The sequence below is a fragment of the Bos javanicus genome, chromosome 15 (genome assembly GCF_032452875.1).
Source record: "Bos javanicus breed banteng chromosome 15, ARS-OSU_banteng_1.0, whole genome shotgun sequence".
NCBI lineage: Eukaryota > Metazoa > Chordata > Mammalia > Artiodactyla > Bovidae > Bos > Bos javanicus.
This window is the reverse complement of record NC_083882.1, coordinates 59160512-59178739: the sequence shown is the minus strand read 5'-3', so window position 1 is coordinate 59178739 and position 18228 is coordinate 59160512. Positions and strand designations below refer to the sequence as shown.

The 18228-nt window shown below is 37.7% G+C and overlaps 1 protein-coding gene across 11 annotated transcripts in view; it reads right to left on the bottom strand.

Annotated features, from left to right (window-relative positions):
• The window catches only part of METTL15 (methyltransferase 15, mitochondrial 12S rRNA N4-cytidine), a 367997-nt gene that overhangs the window by 191473 nt on the left and 158296 nt on the right, over positions 1 to 18228 (bottom strand). For 10 of the 11 annotated variants that reach the window (XM_061380989.1, XM_061380990.1, XM_061380991.1 and 7 more), the window contains exon 4: positions 4502 to 4693. The exons of the other annotated variant lie outside the window; for it this stretch is intronic. In XM_061380989.1, the coding sequence (XP_061236973.1) occupies positions 4502 to 4693 (192 nt within the window). The remainder of the gene's footprint in view (positions 1 to 4501; positions 4694 to 18228) is intronic. 11 annotated transcript variants of the gene reach the window in all.

Here is an 18228-nt window from a genome sequence, read left to right as displayed (position 1 = left end):
CAAGAGGCTTTTTAGTTCCTCTTCACTTTCTGCCATAAGGGTGGTATCATCTGCATATCTGAGGTTATTGATATTTCTCCCGGCAATCTTGATGCCAGCTTGTGCTTCTTCCAGCCCAGCATTTCTCATGATGTACTCTGCATAGAAGTTAAATAAGCAGGGTGACAATATACAGCTGTGACATACTCCTTTTCCTATTTGGAACCAGTCTGCTGTTCCATGTCCAGTTCTAACATTGTTTCCTGACCTGCATATAGGTTTTTCAAGAGGCAGGTTAGGTAGTCTGGTATTCCCATCTCTTTCAGAATTTTCCACAGTTTATTGTGATCCACACAGTTAAAGGCTTTGGCATAGTCAATAAAGCAGAAATAGATGTTTTTATGGAACTCTTTTGCTTTTTCCATGATCCAGCAGATATTGGCAATTTGATCTCTGGTTCTTCTACCTTTTCTAAAACCAGCTTGAACATCTGGAAGTTCACGGTTCATGTATTGCTGAAGCCTGGCTTGGAGAATTCTGAGCATTACTTTACTAGCGTGTGAGATGAGTGCAATTGTGCGGTAGTTTGAGCATTCTTTGGCATTGCCTTTCTTTGGGATTGGAATGAAAACTGACCTTTTCCAGTCCTGTGGCCACTGCTGACTTTTCCAAATTTGCTGGCATATTGAGTGCAGCACTGTCTTTTAGAGATTTTCTATTGCTAGATTTTCCAAATGTCATTCTTGGCCCAACCAAAAAATTCCTGTTAGATTTTTACCTAGCTGTTAATTCAACGGCCCAAACCACCAAGCATCAGAATGAATCTTCTTAGCGATGATAAATTTAGACTCACAGGGTATATCCAGTTCTACCATAGAAAATATGTCCAATTCTACTAGGAGAATCCTACGATTAGTATGGATGTACCTAGCAGTTTTTTTTTTTTTTCTTTAACCTTCTATTTTTGAATAAGAAAATTAAAAGAGTATTTTATTCAAATATAGTTCAGTGATTTTATTTTACTGTCATGATAACACTGAATAGTGGTGTAGAAGTGGTGTAGAAGTTTCCAGAGGGCAAATGCTGCAAAAGGGAGAATATTCTGGAAAACTGACAGGCTGCTAGGAGGTTTCAGATGTTGTTGTTGTGTTGTGTAGTTGCTCTGTCCAACTCTTTTGAAATCCCGTGGACTGTAGCCCCCCAGGCTCCTCTGTCCATGGAATTTCCTAGCAAGAATAGTGGAGTGGGTTGCCATTTCCTCCAGGGGATCTTGCCAACCCAAGGATCAAAGTGAAAGATTGTTGCTATGAGCTGTGAGTGATGCCGGGATTCTTGGCCTCTAGAGGAGAGGAATTCGATCAGGGGTCAGTGAAGAGGCTTGATCGTTCAGAGCTTTTGTGTAATAAAATTTTATTAAAGTATAAAAGACACAGAATAAGCTTCTGACATACACATCAGAAGGGGGCAGAAACAGTGCCCCCTTCACAGTTTATAGCAAGAAGTGATAATACCTATTCAGTTCAGTTCAGTCACTCAGTAGTGTCCGACTCTTTGCAACCCCATGAATTGCAGCACACCAGGCCTCCCTGTCCATCACCAACTCCTGGAGTTCACTCAAACTCATGTCCATCGAGTCGGTGATGCCAACCAGCCATCTCATCCTCTGGTGTCCCCTTCTCCTCCTGCCCCCAATCCCTCCCAGCATCAAGGTCTTTTCCAATGAGTCAACTCTTCGCATGAGGTGGCCCAAGTATTGGAGTTGAACTTCAGCATCAGTCCTTCCAATGAACAGCCAGGACTGATCTCCTTTAGGATGGACTGGTTGGATCTCCCTGCAGTCTAAGGGACTATCAAGAGTCTTCTCCAACACCACAGATATCAGCAAGCTGCTAACTAGAGAAAGGAAATACCTCAAAACTGAGAGTGGCACCAGGCCCCTCACCCACCACATGCATTTTGAGATCGCACTAGCACAAGGTGAGTCATCCTGGGTCACAAAACAATTGACATGAATCTTGAAAAAAGGCAGATTTCCAAGCAAATACATAGTTCATTACATAGCTTAAGAAAAATATTTCCATAAGAAAAATGCATTGGTTACTTCAAGGTTTGAGAAAAGTTAAATTCAGGTGGAACCAGGTAATGGCAACACAGAAGTTTAAAAGAAACCTTTTAATTTTGTATAGAGAAGGGGGAAAAATGTCTGACACTTGTAGTTTGTTTCCTCCTGCTGCTTAAGAGAGAGAGAAAGAAAACGTGCAGTCTATGACACTTGCAGTCTATTTCCTCCACTTGGGGACCCCTAGCCATCCTGCCTTTAAGCCTCTCAAAACCTGCGTCTTCTGCATTGCAGGTGGATCCTTTACTGTTGAGAATAGGCATTCAAATAGTAGAGAAGCTAAGATACAAAATCTTTCCCTCCAAATTGAAAGTTATGAGATCTTGTCATTCCTCCAGAGATCACCCACTTACAAATTACTACACTCAGGAGAGAAAAAAAATATTAATGTAAGTAGCAATCTATTCATTACCTTCTAGTGAAGAATGCAACTGACAGCAGAGCTAGACCCACAAGTCCTTGTAGCTCAGAACTTCTTTCTTCTACATAAGAACTTATTATAATCTGAAAGCTATTGCTGAATTTGGGATAGTATAAAATAAACTATGCTATAACATTCCAGTGTTAAATAGCAACAGGTTAGGAAAGCCTCTTGTATCCATCTTTAGCACAGGGAAATATCAGCTTTGCTTTCAGGATTTGTCTGGCCAGATTTATTGGCTTGGACTTCCTCTTCCCATAATACCACTTAGATTAGCATTAAACATATTTTCATCTCTAACTTTCCTTTTTCTATGAAGTCATGTGAACCAATTTCTCCTTTCTGAATGCTATGTAATTCCTTCAGATCTGTTAACATATCTTATTAGTCTATGCTATCTACCTGGAAGCCATCCTGCTTTTCAATATATATTTGCTCAATACTATTCTTATCTATTACATATTGACTTAGAGTTTAATTCTCAAGGGCTTATTTTCATGTTCTTAGGGGAGAACCTCAGAAACTCTCGATTCACAGACTATAGTTGGATGATGATTTTACATTAACAATATGGAGATTTACTACTACTAACTCAAAGCGTTGTTCATTGTATTTTACAAGGCATTCTTAGCAAGACACAAGAACAGCAGAAATTTGCTTGACATTTTATTACCTCTGCCCAACAAACTCAATCTCCAAACATGAGAAGATAGTTGACCTTTACTATTAGTCACCGGCCTTTAAAGGATTTTTATTATTTTCTTTTATGATCACATTCTTCATTCCATGAACGCCAATTTGTGCAAAAGAAGGTATAAGGTGCAGAACAAAAAGGTTCCAACAAGTATGGGTCACACTCTAAGTTAGCAGGTCATAGCAAAACATGGGCAACAGTCTACGTGTGAATAATTTCCAGGAGATGAAGAAGTCTGTGGGGGGAAAAGTCAAGGTCAACTCAATATTACATTGTTGACTTAAATTGGACATTAAACTTCTCATATATAGGTTCTTCTGACAGACTGGAAGAAATGTTGAAAAATCTATGTTTCAGTACAAATGTTTGTGCAGGTCTAGGACTGCAGATTAGTAATTCAATAGTTTACAAATTTAGATATGAGAAAGTCTAATGTTCTTTTTAGAAAGTAAGCTTCCCAAATATATGGACCATGACACATAATTTGGTGGTGGGTTTGCATAAAACGAGAAAAAAAAAAAAAAAGTTTAAGCCTTGTTTTGTAGATGCAGGCTATTCAGTTCCTGGGCCAGAGTTGGGCAGAGAGACAAGTGCTAATCTAAGCTTTTATAATTATTTAGATTTAAAAGAAGTTATCCTATACTTTCCTAGAATGTGACCCTCTTTGTGGTTATTTAGTATATATTACCTATTTAAATGATGGAAAACAAATGTAATTCCAAGGTGGTGAGGAATGAAGAAGAAATCAAAAGCTGTCTTACACACAGCACTATGTCTGATTCAGTACCATAAATTTTAGATTCTCTGGAGAAGGTTGAATCTTTGTGACCATACAAGAAACAGGACAAAACACACAATCGCTGACCTCTGGAATCTTGCCTTTATGCAGTATTCAAAAGAATATGGATTAAGTAAAGTCCCTTTTACTTTTCACAAAAGGCATAGTTGGGTCTGCACCAAAATGCAACCATTGTTTCTATACCAGATTTATCAATATTAGAAGCCTAAAAGATCATATTGTATCTGTAAAAAAGAAAATCAATACAAAAGTTATCCTCTTCACTATTTTGTGTAAAGACAGCAATGATTTTTCTTTTAGAATCCCAAATCTAGTGAAAGACTAAAGTCTATAATGAGTAGCAAACAAAACTGATTTATTATGTATGGATGGTGTTAGGTGTGGGCGTGTAATGGGAATTCTACAGTCTTAAAAGGAAATTAAATTCAGAATGTTTTTTGAGAAATTGATTTTTTGCCGTGAGGAGAAAAATGCTTTATCAATACTCACCTGTCACCATCCATTCTCATGTCCAACGGGCCATCCTTCCGAAGGGAAAAACCTCTTTCAGGGGTATCAAGTTGCATGGAGGAACACCCAAGATCCAAAAGAACTCCATCCAAAGTCCCTGGCTGTACTCCAGCTTTCATTAGTAAGGCTTCTGCCTGGCTGAACTGGCCTAGGATAGCTCGGATCTGTTTACTGGGAATAAGACCAGGAGATGGAAAAAAACACTTCTGTTATATTAAAGTCTTTCTTAAGGCCCAGGATCAATGAAAGGGTGCACACTCTATTATTAGCTTATTAAACCAATATATATTTACTAACTGCCAGTCACATGCTTTGCACTATATAAAGACTTTTGGATAAGGAAAGTGGTATCTTTGGTTTCAACATCAGAGGTGGGTTAACATAATTTTATTCCTGCTAATGAACACAATTTATACCTGTGTGAAGGTATAGAAGTTCATGAATTAGAAAAATTCCCTTGTCAGACCAGTCCTTTTATTTTTTTCTTAAAAAAAAAAAGGTTCTTAAATCTATGGGCTGGGAAACATATGCCATTCCATCAAAGGAACAAACCCTTGTGCAGTGTTTGTGGGAGTGGAAACTGGTCCAGGGACTATGGAAAACAGTATGGAAGTTCCTCAAAAGATTAGAAATAGAACTACCATATTATCTAGCAATTCCATTTCTGGGAATATATCCAAAAGAAATAAAAACACTGTGTTGGACTGGTATCAGCACACCCTCATATTCATCACAGTATTATTTACAATAGTCAAGACATTAAAACAACCTAAGTGTCCATCAAAGGGAGAATGGATAGAAAACTTGAGATGCATATGTATTTATATATCTACATATATATATATGTATACATATATTATTATTCAGTCATAAAAAAGAAAATCTTGCCATTTGTGACATGATGGATTGCAGCATTATGCAAAGTCAGAGAAAGACAAACACTCTATGATCTCATTTATATGTGAAATCTTGAGAGAGGGAGGGAGGGAGGGAGTGAAGGGGAACTACGCTCGTAAAAAACAAAGAGAGCAGACTTGTGGTTTCCAGAGGTGGTGGGTGAGAAACGGGAACTGAATGAAGGTGGTCAAAAGGTACAAACTTATGGATAAATCAGTACTAGGGATGTAATGGACAACATGATGATGACAGTTAATACTTATTTATGTGTAGTATTTATGAAATACTATTTATGTGTAGTATTTATGAAAGTTGTGTTTATGTGTATTTCTCTTGTATTTATATGAGATGATGGGTGTTAACAATGTGGAAATCATTTCATAATATATGTAAATCAAATCATTGTGCTGGACACTCTAAATTTGTAAAGTGTTAAATGTCACTATATATGGTGTTTATGTATCACTGTATAATTACTATCTCAATAAAGCTGGAAAAAATAAATTTATCCTAGTAAATAAATTTAAATATAGTATGTAATAAAACAGAAAAAGACAGGTCAAACATCTTCAAGACAACCATTTTAACTTTCTTCATATTCTTCACATAATTCAGGATAGAGGAGCTATGCAGCTGCACACTTGAATGAAACTATGGCTAAAATAAAATGCCTTCTTGAAGAAATAATGTTTTAGCTCTCAGCAGGGATTCTGAAGTGAGTGAAACATTCAGAATCAACAGACAGGCAAGGAGCTGGGATCACCTTACAACTATGTTGATTCTCCTTCCTACACAAAGTGAGATGCTGCCTTCAGGGTTCTTTAGAAACCCAAGGGCAACTGGCACACATTTTGGAAGGGGAAAGAGAAGGGGAAAAAAACGGTCAACACTGCCAAGACCTCATTCTTCCATCTACAGGTGTGTGGAGTAAGTGTGGAGTTCAACAGTGTTGGGAATTCATATTTATTAGATTTACTTATATGTGATGTTGTTTAAGGAGAATTTCACAGCTCATTGGCAATTTTTTTCTCAAATTTCAATGGAGAAAATGATTTTCAGATTCACTCACCAAATATTCATTGAGTATCTGCTATGTGTCAGGCATTATGCTATTCTGAGGTAAACAAAGATTAATAAAGCATGGCTTTCTGAGCTTTGAGTTGACAGGAAGAGATGTATAAATAATTTGCAAAACAACCCAATGGGTACTAGAGAAGAGAGACAAACAGACTGCTAGGTCTGTATTTGGAAAATATAAAAGCAATGCTAATGCTAGCATCGAAAACAGAACTAGTATTGGATGCCAACTCACAAATCACTTATTCCAATTATTTAACTGATGTTTCAATCTTTTCCCTTTCCACCATCACTGCTGGGGGGCAGAGGAGGGAGGAGACTCTTTTAATCATTTTTCATTCATCCCATTGGTGAGGAAGGGATTTCCATTCTAAGATTATGAAAATGGTCAAGCGAACACTCGGCACTCAACAGTGGACAGATGAGATCGACAGCTTATTAATCACATCCATTCACAGCTCAGGGGAGGACACCAAATGCCATGCAAGGCTACACAGGTGCTGCATTCTGAAACAGAGTGGACTGACAGAGGCTTTGGGAGGCAGATTTTATAGTATCAAGAGAGTGGGGTGGCACATGCCCACAAATGAATGTGTTGGCTTGTGTGAATAATCCCATGTGCTGGAAGGGAACTGAAACCTGCTAATCAGGGATAAGCAGGTATTATGCCTGATCCCTTTGATAAGGAGTGTTGTTTGGTTAGGAGCCTTCTCAGTGGAAGCACAGTGGGGTAGAGAACTTGCGGTTAGGCTATTCAGAGTTCTTCCAGTTTGCCCCAGATGTCAAGAATACATCTGGGTGTATTCTTGGCTTAAACTTGATGGCTTACATCACGGTCACTTAGCCTGTGTTGGAACATCCCCAGTAATAAAAAGTCACTACTGTTTTTTGTTTTGTTTTGGTCAGTTGTTTTTTAGTTAAGTTGATGGCTCCTGCCTCACTATAACTTTTGTCCCAGGTAGCATCCCATGGAAAACAATTAAAAACCATGGCAGCCTCTTACACATCTATTGTTAGCTACTGTAGTGATATTTGTTGGCTACCTCTTAGTTGCCAGTCTCTCTGTTACAGAAAATGAAAGTGTGAACCTCTCAATCATGTTCAACTCTTTGCAACCACATGGACTGTAGCCCTCCAGATTCCTGTCCATGGAATTCTCCAGACAAGAATCCCGGAGTGGTTTGCCATTCTCTTCTTCAAGGAATCTTCCCAACCCAGGGATCGAACCTGGGTCTCCTGCACTGCAGGCAGATAGATGCTTACCATCTGAGCCACTAGGGAAGACTCTCTGTTCCAACAGGAACTCAAAATTTTTTTTGAGGTCCCGTGTATTTTGGGAGAGACTGATCATATTGATGCTGGTTTACATGTCAACTTATCTTGGCAAAAGTACCTGATTATTTAATAAAATACTGATTGATGTATCGCTGTGAAGGTTTCTTTAGATATGGCTACCATTAAAATCAGTTCTATCTAAGTAAAGAATGGGCTTCCTTGGTGGCTCAGTGGTAAAGAATATGCCTGCAATGCAGGAGAAGCAGATGTGGGTTCAATCCCTGGGTCTGAAAGATCCCCTGGAGGAGGGCATGGCAACCCACTCCAATATTCTTACCTGGGAAATCCCATGGACAGAATAAAGGATATTACTTTCTGTAATGTAGGTACGCATCATCCAATCAGATGAAAATCCTTGAGAGCAAAATATGAGGTTTCCAGAGGAAAAAGAAATTTAGTCGCAAGACTATAGTATTATCTCCCATCAGAGTTTCTAGTCTGTTGGCCTACCCTACCATTTCCCCATAATGCCAGTCAATTCCTTGAGACATATGTGTGTGTGTGTGTGTGTGTGTGTGTGTGTGTGTGTGTATCTCCAACTGGTTTCTTTCTCCTAATAAGCTAATTGGCACACGTGACCGTATGGCCCCTATAATTTGTTCTAAGATTGGCATGTGTCACAGCTCTGGCCAGTAAGGTACAAGAAATATTTCCCAGGGATTTGAGGGAAGAAAATTCTTTTCTTCCAATGAGCTATGGGAAGAAAAATGTTTTTTTTCAGACTCTCACTTGATATGAAAAAGCACATAGCCCTGATCACTGACAGCAGATATCTTGACTCAAGATATAACAAGGGTGGAAGCCAATTTGGCCAAAACTCTACAAAGCAGAGAGAAAGATTAAACAGGCCGTTAGACTGACCTCACCTAAAATCCAACTTGTCTCTGAACTTTCAAGTTAGCCCATAAATTACTTTTGTTATTTAAAACCAGTTTGATTTTTCTTTTACTTGCAATGGAAAACATCATAACCATCACAGCTATCACGCTCCTCAGGTGTTCATTTCTCCACATCACACACCTTGTGTCTTCTGCTATTTTCCATACAAAAAGTCTTTTACCATATAGCTACTCTTTTCTAAATGTGTCCCAGTTGACCATGTGCCTCAATCTGAACTCCATAATGATCAGCATGAAATAAATTCTTGCCTCTTTGTTCTAGTTATGATATTAACACAGCTCAAAATCAAAATGATTTTAGAATTTGTTTCACACTGTTGACTTATACTATCTAAAACTGTTGTATGTGACTACTAAGTCTGTTTCCTCCATATTGTACTGTGTGGTTTTGTTTTGTTAATTATTGTAGATCTAGTACAATTTCTAACCTACATATTTTCTACAACCTTTAGGATCAAGTTATTATCCTGAACTACAGGCATCTTCTTTACACTGCAGCAAAAGCCTCAAACAAATCACTACTGCAAGTCTTAATTCCTTAGGCATTAGAGCCCTGTTGTTTGGTCGCTCAGTCATGTCTGACTCTGCAACCCCACGGACTGCAGCACATCAGGCTTCCCTGTCCTTCACCATGTCCCAGAGCTTGCTCAAACTCATGTCCATTGAGTCAGTGATGCCATCCAACCATCTTATCCTCTGTCCTCTTCTTTTCCTCCTGCCTTCAAACTTTCCCAGCATCGGGGTCTTTTCAAATGAGTCAGTTCTTTGCATCAGGTGGCCAAACTATTGGAGCTTCAGCTTCAGGATCAGTTCTTCCAATGAATATTCAGGATTGATTTCCTTTAGGATTGACTGGTTTGATCTCCTTGCAGTCCAAGGGACTCAAGAGTTCTCCAACACCACAGTTCAAAAGCATCCATTTTTCAGTGCTCAGCCTTCTTTATGGTCCAACTCTCACATCTAAACACGACTATTGGAAAAACCATAGCTTTGACTATACGGACTTTTGTTGGCAAAGTAGACTAAAGTATAGCCCTAGCCTACTTAAAGCTAATATATATATATATTTTTTAATAACATCTTATAGGAGATGTTTGCGTTCTTGGATGCCCTTAAACATAAGTGTTTAGCACTAACATTCTGATAATTTTAGGCTTGACAAAGAGTAAGTAAGAAAAATGTAATTCTCACCATAATCATATACAAGTATAAAAATATCATGTGGGGAGATAATACACCATGAGGCAACACCACAAAGGAAATCATGTGTTTAAGGCAGAGTTTTCTGATGCTCAATCAATTATGTTTCTAGAATTGGATTATTCTGAGTGAAGAAATCATCTAAAAGTTTACCAACCAACTGTTGAAAACTTAATCTTAACTGCAGACCCTGGGGCATTATTTCACATACGCAACAATATTGAGGTTAATTTTCCTGGATAAACAATTCCATGCTCACTTTTTTCTTTCCTTTCTCCCTCCACTGCCTCCCACCCCTGCCCCCCGGCCCCTGCCCAGGTCCTCGCTCTTCCTTCCCTTCCTCCCTCTTCTTCTATTCAAATTTTGGGGTTTTAGTATTTCTGCATATGTATTTTACAAGTGTTATATTACAAGTAACAAAAACATGTGAACTGGCCAGAGAGGATCACAATATTCACAAAAGCAGAGCGAAACCAGTATATTTAGCCATAACTACAAACACAGAATTTGTTTAAATCATTGTCATCATTTGTCATTACCTTAGGATCCCTAGGATGTAAATTCAGTGTTAATTGTAACTCAAAGCACATGTTACATGAGAATGATTCTACAATCCAACCCCAAGAAAATAAAGGCACTAATAGTGTGTCAATAATACCCTGGTTGCTGGAAGCCATTTTTGAGGCTTTGACTATGATAAATATTGGCAATCTTGACTCTGGCAAGTCATCTGTACTTAGATTACAACTCTGGTCTGTCTGATTATAAAGGACTCTAGTACACACTGAGGCTGGTGATTTAAGAGTAGCTACTACACATTCTGTATTTGATTTAGAACTGAACATGGAACTTCATCATTCCTCTAATTGCATAGCTAATGATAGGAGTTAAGGATAGATCTGTTGTGTTGTTGCTTAGTAGCTAAGTTGTGCCCAACTCTTTTGTGACCCCACAGACTACAGTCTGCCAGGCTTCTCTGTCCACGGGATTTCCCAGGCAAGAATAATGCAGTGGGTTGTCATTTCCATCTCCAGGGGATCTTCCCGACAACTTGCATCTCCTGTTATCAGGCAGATTCTTTACCACTGAGCTATCTGGGAAGCCAAGGATAGATTACCCCACACATTATAAAAGTGGATCTAGATTTTTCCTAAAAGAACAAATCATTTACCAGTGAAGGGACTGAGATCTTAGACATGGATATGGAAAGAGATTCAGGCTTGAAAGAATAGTTAGCAATATAACTTATTAGAACTGGCTCAGTCACTAAAACTGAGGCATCAAGTCGGGATCAGCAACAAAGGCAACTTAATGTTAAGTCACCTATGCTGCATACTTAGGACATCATCAGTCCATTATCAGAAGCCCTGTGGTGAAATCTGAGAGTACAGTGAGCTAGCAGAGGAATACGCAGAGAACTCTGTTCATATGGAGCAGACTCACAAGCAGAACAATGCAAAGAAGGGAAGAAAACAAACATTTCTTAAGAAGATGTCAAGAATAGCACACATATACTTAAAGTTCATTTCAGGGTTCACTTCATCATATACTTTAATCATTCATTTTGTGTGTGCATTTGGGGGGGCATACCCAGGTGATAACTTCCATAATAAGATAAGAGTAAAATACAACTTGTTTTTTTTGGGGGGGGTGGTGGTGGTGGTGATGATGGTTTGATTACAGTAGATCCAAGCCCTTCTAACGTTAGTATCGGTATTAACCCATGAAATCCCAGTGTGCTACTTGTTTTCCAGTCATTAAATTTTATTGGTCTGTACGCAAAGAGCAGGGCCCTTGGCTGCTTTAATCACTTCATTAGGCAACCCTCGAGCAAGGAATTTGGAGGGAGCTAAACCAGTGGATAAAAGTATAGTTCCTATTTGGGCAATGGTAAGAGCAAACATTTGTGGGATGCTTTCCATGTACTAGACCCTGGGCTAACTGCTTTATACTTATTAAATCATTTCATCCTTGTGATAACCCTATGAGCTAGGCGCATTATAACACACACTTTACAGATGAAGAAACAGGAGCAGAGAATGAAGCCAGTGACCCAAGGCATACAGCTTGTAAATGTTGGAATTAGAGTGTAAACAGTCCAGTCTGGCTCAAGAGTCATGTTCTTCACCCCACACTGTAACCTCTCAAGTTTCTATTTAGTGCCATTTCAGATCTCAAATTCACCAATTTAACCTTGTCATGGCCCAGACATGGCATGACATGGCCCCTAGACAAATCTGCCTAGTTTGTCTGATTTTTTTTTTATTAAAATGCTTTAGTTATTTTTAATGTTTGCCATCTCTTCATAGCTATAGGACAGCAGATTCAGTACTCAACAAATACTTGCTGAATAAGGATTATGATGCTGGGAGGGATCGGAGGCAGGAGGAAAAGGGGATGACAGAGGATGAGATGGCTGGATGGCATCACTGACTCGATGGACGTGAGTTTGAGTGACCTCCGGGAGTTGGTGATGGACAGGGAGGCCTGGCGTGCTGCAATTCATGGGGTCGCAAAGAGTCGGACATGACTGAGTGACTGAACTAAATTGAATTGAACCAGGTACTGGATATAGGAACATACAAATGAATAAGAGCACACAATATAGAAAGGCATATATACAAGTGTATATAAATCATTGTGGAGATGGTTTATTTCTTCTTAAAACAACAGTGAGAGAGTAGAGAGGAGAAACTGCATCATAAAACTTAACATTTAAATCTTAGTTCTGATACTTATTGTGTAATGGGCTTATGAAACTTATTAACCCTGTGGTATTGGACAAGTTATTAATATCCCTCAGTTTTAGTTCCATGCGTCTCCTGGTGTTTTAAGGTTCTCCCTGTTGAAGCAGCCTGGTATGGTAGAAGTATCACAGTAAGTTCTGGAGTCAGACTGAATCAGATCATTAACTTTTTAATCATTTATTGCTATACAACTCAGACTCTTCATTTGTCCCATTTAGACAACAGAGCAATTCCAAACTTACAAAGCTTTTGTGAATTGTATGTTAATCAGTGTATATGAGAACACCCACTAAGGGGCCTATGCAAAGGGAGGCCCTCAAGAAATGTTACCTCTCCTTCTGCTCCAGGTTGCTTTTCTTCCCTTAGAGATTCTTTTCATGATTTGGTCACTGGGCTGCCAATTGAAAGCTGGCAGCAATGGTAGGGATTTGCTCCAAACACACCAAATCCAGGGCCATACTGACTATGAAGAATTCTTCTCCAGTCTCTTTTATGTACTGCTACTGGGCTGTATTTCTTCTTCCATTTCACCATGCTCCTGTTATAATTTGAGAACCATTCACTTTCTGATATGTTAATGCTTGCCATACCATATAAGAGTCCAAGATATTTTGATTTTGATATTAATTGCAATCATTTTTTAAGTACTATTAAAAGATACTCTTGCTCAAAGAATATTTCTATACACTGTAGAGATGGAATGAAAAGACATTATTTTTGTTTCATGTAATCTGCTCAAAATTTTTGACAGAATTATCTTTACTGACTATTGTCTTTCCCTTCAGGAAATACTTGCTAAAAATTGATTTGGTCATTCACAACTCATATATTGACTTAAAGAAAGTACATTTTAGAAGGGATGAAATACAATTATATCTCTATCTTTATGTAACCCTTTCAAAATGTATTCAGTAAATAATATTCATCTGTTTTGGAATAACAGTATAGGAGGCTGGGTTACTTTTCTGCTTGCTAACATATAACAGATAGTTGGAAGGCTACTGTGAATTGCAGACACAGTTCAGTTCAGTTCAGTTCAGTCGCTCAGTTGTGTCTGACTCTTTGCGACCCCATGAATCGCAGCACACCAGGCCTCCCTGTCCATCACCAACTCCCGCAGTTCACTCAAACTCACGTCCATCGAGTCGGTGATGCCATCCAGCCATCTCATCTTCTGTTGTCCCCTTTTCCTCCTGCCCCCAATCCCTCCCAGCATCAGTCTTTTCCAATGAGCCAAGTCTCCGCATGAGGTGGCCAAAGAACTGGAGTTTCAGCTTTAGCATCAGTCCTTCCAATGAACACCAGGGACTGATCTTCTTTAGGATGGACTGGTTGGATCTCCTTGCAGTCCAAGGGACTCTCAAGAGTCTTCTCCAACACCACATTTCAAAAGCATCACTTCTTTGGCGCTCAGCTTTCTTCACAGTCCAACTCTCACATCCATACATGACCACTGGAAAGAAATTAGACTATCCAATACTCAGCTTCAAGAACAAATAATAAATGAATACTTACTGGGAAGCTAATAAAGGTCAGGCACTGATTTAGATACTTGTGATACAAATAAAATATAACATTCCAATGACTACAGAGCATATGTTCCAGGGGATAATCAAAATCAATATATTCAATGACTTATATTTCTGTCTACAGCAGTTCAGCTTGATCAGACCAATCACCCCAATGAAAAAACCCTAGAAAAGCTGAATAAGCTAATTAAAAGTAGTTGTTTGAAGGGATCAGAGAACTATGAACATAGCTGAGATTTGAGGAGAGAAAAGGAAAGTGTAAACAAGTGAACCCAACACTGGACTGGTTTCCCCATCAAAGCCTTTGTTTGCAAGTGGAACATGAGAGACTAAGAAACTGAGAACTCTGAGCATCCTCATAGGATGAGGGACAAAGACTGAATTTAGAACCCATTTAATGGATGTGACCATATCATAGTCCCAGAATTTCACTTGGGACACAAAAGGGCTATAAAACTAGTGGAAGAGTAGACCAAAAATATATCACACAAAGACAGAAATCCAATTTCCAATCAGTTCAATTCATGTTGCTCTAGGGTGTTATGTTCTTAGATGAAATGCCTGATAGAAGCAATAGTAGGTATCTGGAGAAAACTATCTTTCAGGCTTTCAAAATAACTCCAAGACTTCTTAAAAGCAACCTGGAGTGCATTGCCATTTCCTCCTCCAGGGGATCTTCTGGACCCAGGGATCGAACCTGCATTTCTTGCATCTCCTGCATTCGCAGGCTTTGTTTTTTTTTTTTAACCACTAGTGCCACCCGGGAAGCCCTCTTAAAAACAACATATGGAATCGAATAAAAAATAACTAGATAAACCCACCCTAAGCAATAGATACCAGAAATAGATAAACAGGATACAGAATAGAATTACTGGAATAGGCTTTAAAATATTGACTGACATGTTCATGAGACACAGAGGACAAATTAGGTAATATTAGCCTGAAAATGACTCTATAGAAAATAGCAAGATGAAAATTATATCAAAATGGAAAACAGAAAAATACAATAATTGAAATTAAAAATTCAATAGATAAGTTTAAGAGCAGCTTAGAAATAGCTCAAGAAAGGATTAGTGACATGGAGGATAGTTTAGTAGAAAGTATTAAGACTTCAAGCACAGTAAATAATTTGAAAATACAGAACAAAGCATAAGAGACATGTAACATGGTAAGGAGATCTAACATATGTTTAACTGGAATTTCAAAGGAGAGGAAACAGAAAATCAAGTAAAAGTAATATTTAAATATATAGTAGCCAAGAGCTTTAAAAAATGATTCAATATTTGAAGACTATATATTCAAAAATAACAATAAACTTCAAAGAGGATACAAACATAAAACATCCTGGGATTGTAATAGTAAAATTTGTGAAGACAAAAGGAAAGTAAATATTAAGAGCAGCCAGAAGGGGAAAAAAAAAACACATTAGATTCACAGGAGCAACAGTCAGAACCAAAATAAACCCAGAAGGCAAAAATAACTGACAAATTGCCTGCAAAATTGAAAATACAAAGATATTTTGAGATATTCACCAGTAGGAAGTGAAGTGAAGTTGCTCAGTCGTATCCGACTCTTTGCGACCCCATGGACTATAGCCTACCAGGCTCCTCCATCCATGGGATTCTCCAGGCAAGAATACTGGAATGGGTTGCCATTTCCTCCTCCAGGGGATATTCCCAACCCAGGGATCATACCCAGGTCTCCCACATTGCAGGCAGACACTTTAACCTCTGAGTCACCAGGGAAGCCTCACCAATAGGAGACCCATACAAAATGGCTTTCTTCAAGTAGGAGGAATATGTTCTCAAAGAAGGCAAATCATGATGGAAGAAAGAGCAGTAAAATGTGTAAATGTATGGGTAAATCCAGATGAATAATGATTACTTATATTTTTATTATATTTTATGATCTGATCTGATCTGATTATATTACTTATATATTACTTATTATAAAAATAATTTCCTATAGGCTCAAAATATACTATGTAAAGTTAAAATATACAATAGTGGCACAAAAGACACTATGTAGTTATATGTTATAAATTCTTGAAATTCCAATGTCCAGAAAGAGGCTAAAGTACTAATTTATATTAGACGTTCATAAAGCAATTATGTATGTTGTGGTCTCTAGGGTAATCTTAAAAAGTATTGTAAAATAATGTATAACAAATGAGCAGATAGAGAGACCAGATAGATAACAAGATAACAAAATAAATAACAAAAATGGTGGCAATAAAGAAGAGAAAAAGGAAAAAAGATCAAGTTGACACATTAAAAAGCTAGCAGGAAGATGGTAGACAGATCCAAACCCCAATACACCAGTAATTATAATAAATATCCTGGACTAAATACTCTGATTATAAAAAGATTTTCAAAATCAAATGATAGGCTGCTTGTAAAAGACAACTGTTAGGACACAGAGAAGTCAAAAATAAGAAGATGGAAAAAGTGCTGTGCAAACATTACACAAAGGAAAGATAATACAGTATCAGATACAGTAGACAGAAATATTACTAGAAGTAAAAAGAGATAATCTTATCATGATAAAATGGTCAAATCTGCCAACTGGCATGTGAATGACAAATCTTTATATCTCTAATAAATTTTAAAATATAAAGCAAAATTGATAGAACTAAAAGCAGATGGATAAATATATAACCATAATAGTGGATTTAAAAAATCACTCTTCATAAACATTGACTAAGCAGAAGAACATATAAAAAATGTGAAATATTCAATCATCAAGTTTGATGTAATTGACACAAAAACTCCACACTTCACACAATGTATATATTTTAAAAGACATTTAATATGCAAAAAAATAGACTATCTGCTGGGGCTATTAGACTAGTTTCATCAAATTTCAAGGGCTGATATCATATAGGGTGTATTTTCTAAGTAGAGTGAAATTTAAGTGGAAATCAGTAACAGAAAAATAACTAGAAAGTCCTCAAATATTTGCAAATTAAGTAATAGGTTTCTAAATAATCTAGAAAATAAAGGAAATTAATAAATATTTTAAACTAACCAATACTTAAAAAGTACAACAAAACTTAGCACTTAATTAAAATGCAACAATCAAACTTGTGGAATGCTTCTAAAACCTATACTGAGAAAAATTCACATAATTAAATGTACATAAAATCAAATGAGAATCAATGATCTATGCATTCATTTTTTTAGAAATTTAAAGACAACATCAACAATCTATGGAAGGGATAAAAATTGATTTGCACATGAAGTGACTGACAAGAAGTTAATACCCAAAATGTACAACGAGCTCATAAAACTCAATATTAGACAAACAAAGAACCCAAACAAAAAACAGGTAGAAGACCTAAATGGACATTTCTCCAAAGACATAAAAGTAGTTCACAGGTACATAAATTAATGATGTTCAATATCACTCATTATCAGAGAAATGCAAATCAAAACTGTAAGGAGGTATCACCTCACACTGGTCAAAATGCTATTATCAAAAAGTCTACAAATAATAAATGCTGGAGAGGATGTGGAGAAAAGGAAACACTCCTTCCCTGTTGGTGGGAATATAAATTAGTGCAGCCACTATGGAAAACACCATGTAGCTTCTTTAAAAAACAAAAAGTAGAAGTACCATATGATCCAGCAATTTCACTCTTGGGTATATATCCAGAAAAAACAAAAACTAATTTGAGACACATGCACTCTGAGACATAGAAGCAATCCAAGTACCCATCAACAGACAACTGACTTAAGAAGATGTGGTATACACAAGTGTGTGTGTGTGTGTGTGTGTGTGAAAGTGAAACTGTTAGTCGCTCAGTTGTGTTTGACTCCTTGTGACCCCACAGACTGTACGTAGCCCACCAGGCTCCTCTGTCCATGAAATTTGCTAGGCAGGAATGCTGCAGTAGGTAGCCATTCCAGCTACCCATAAATATATGTGTGTGTGTGTGTGTGTGTGTGTGTGTGTGTGTGTGTGTGTATACACATACATACATGCAACAGAATGTCAGAGAAGGCGATGGCACCCCACTCCAG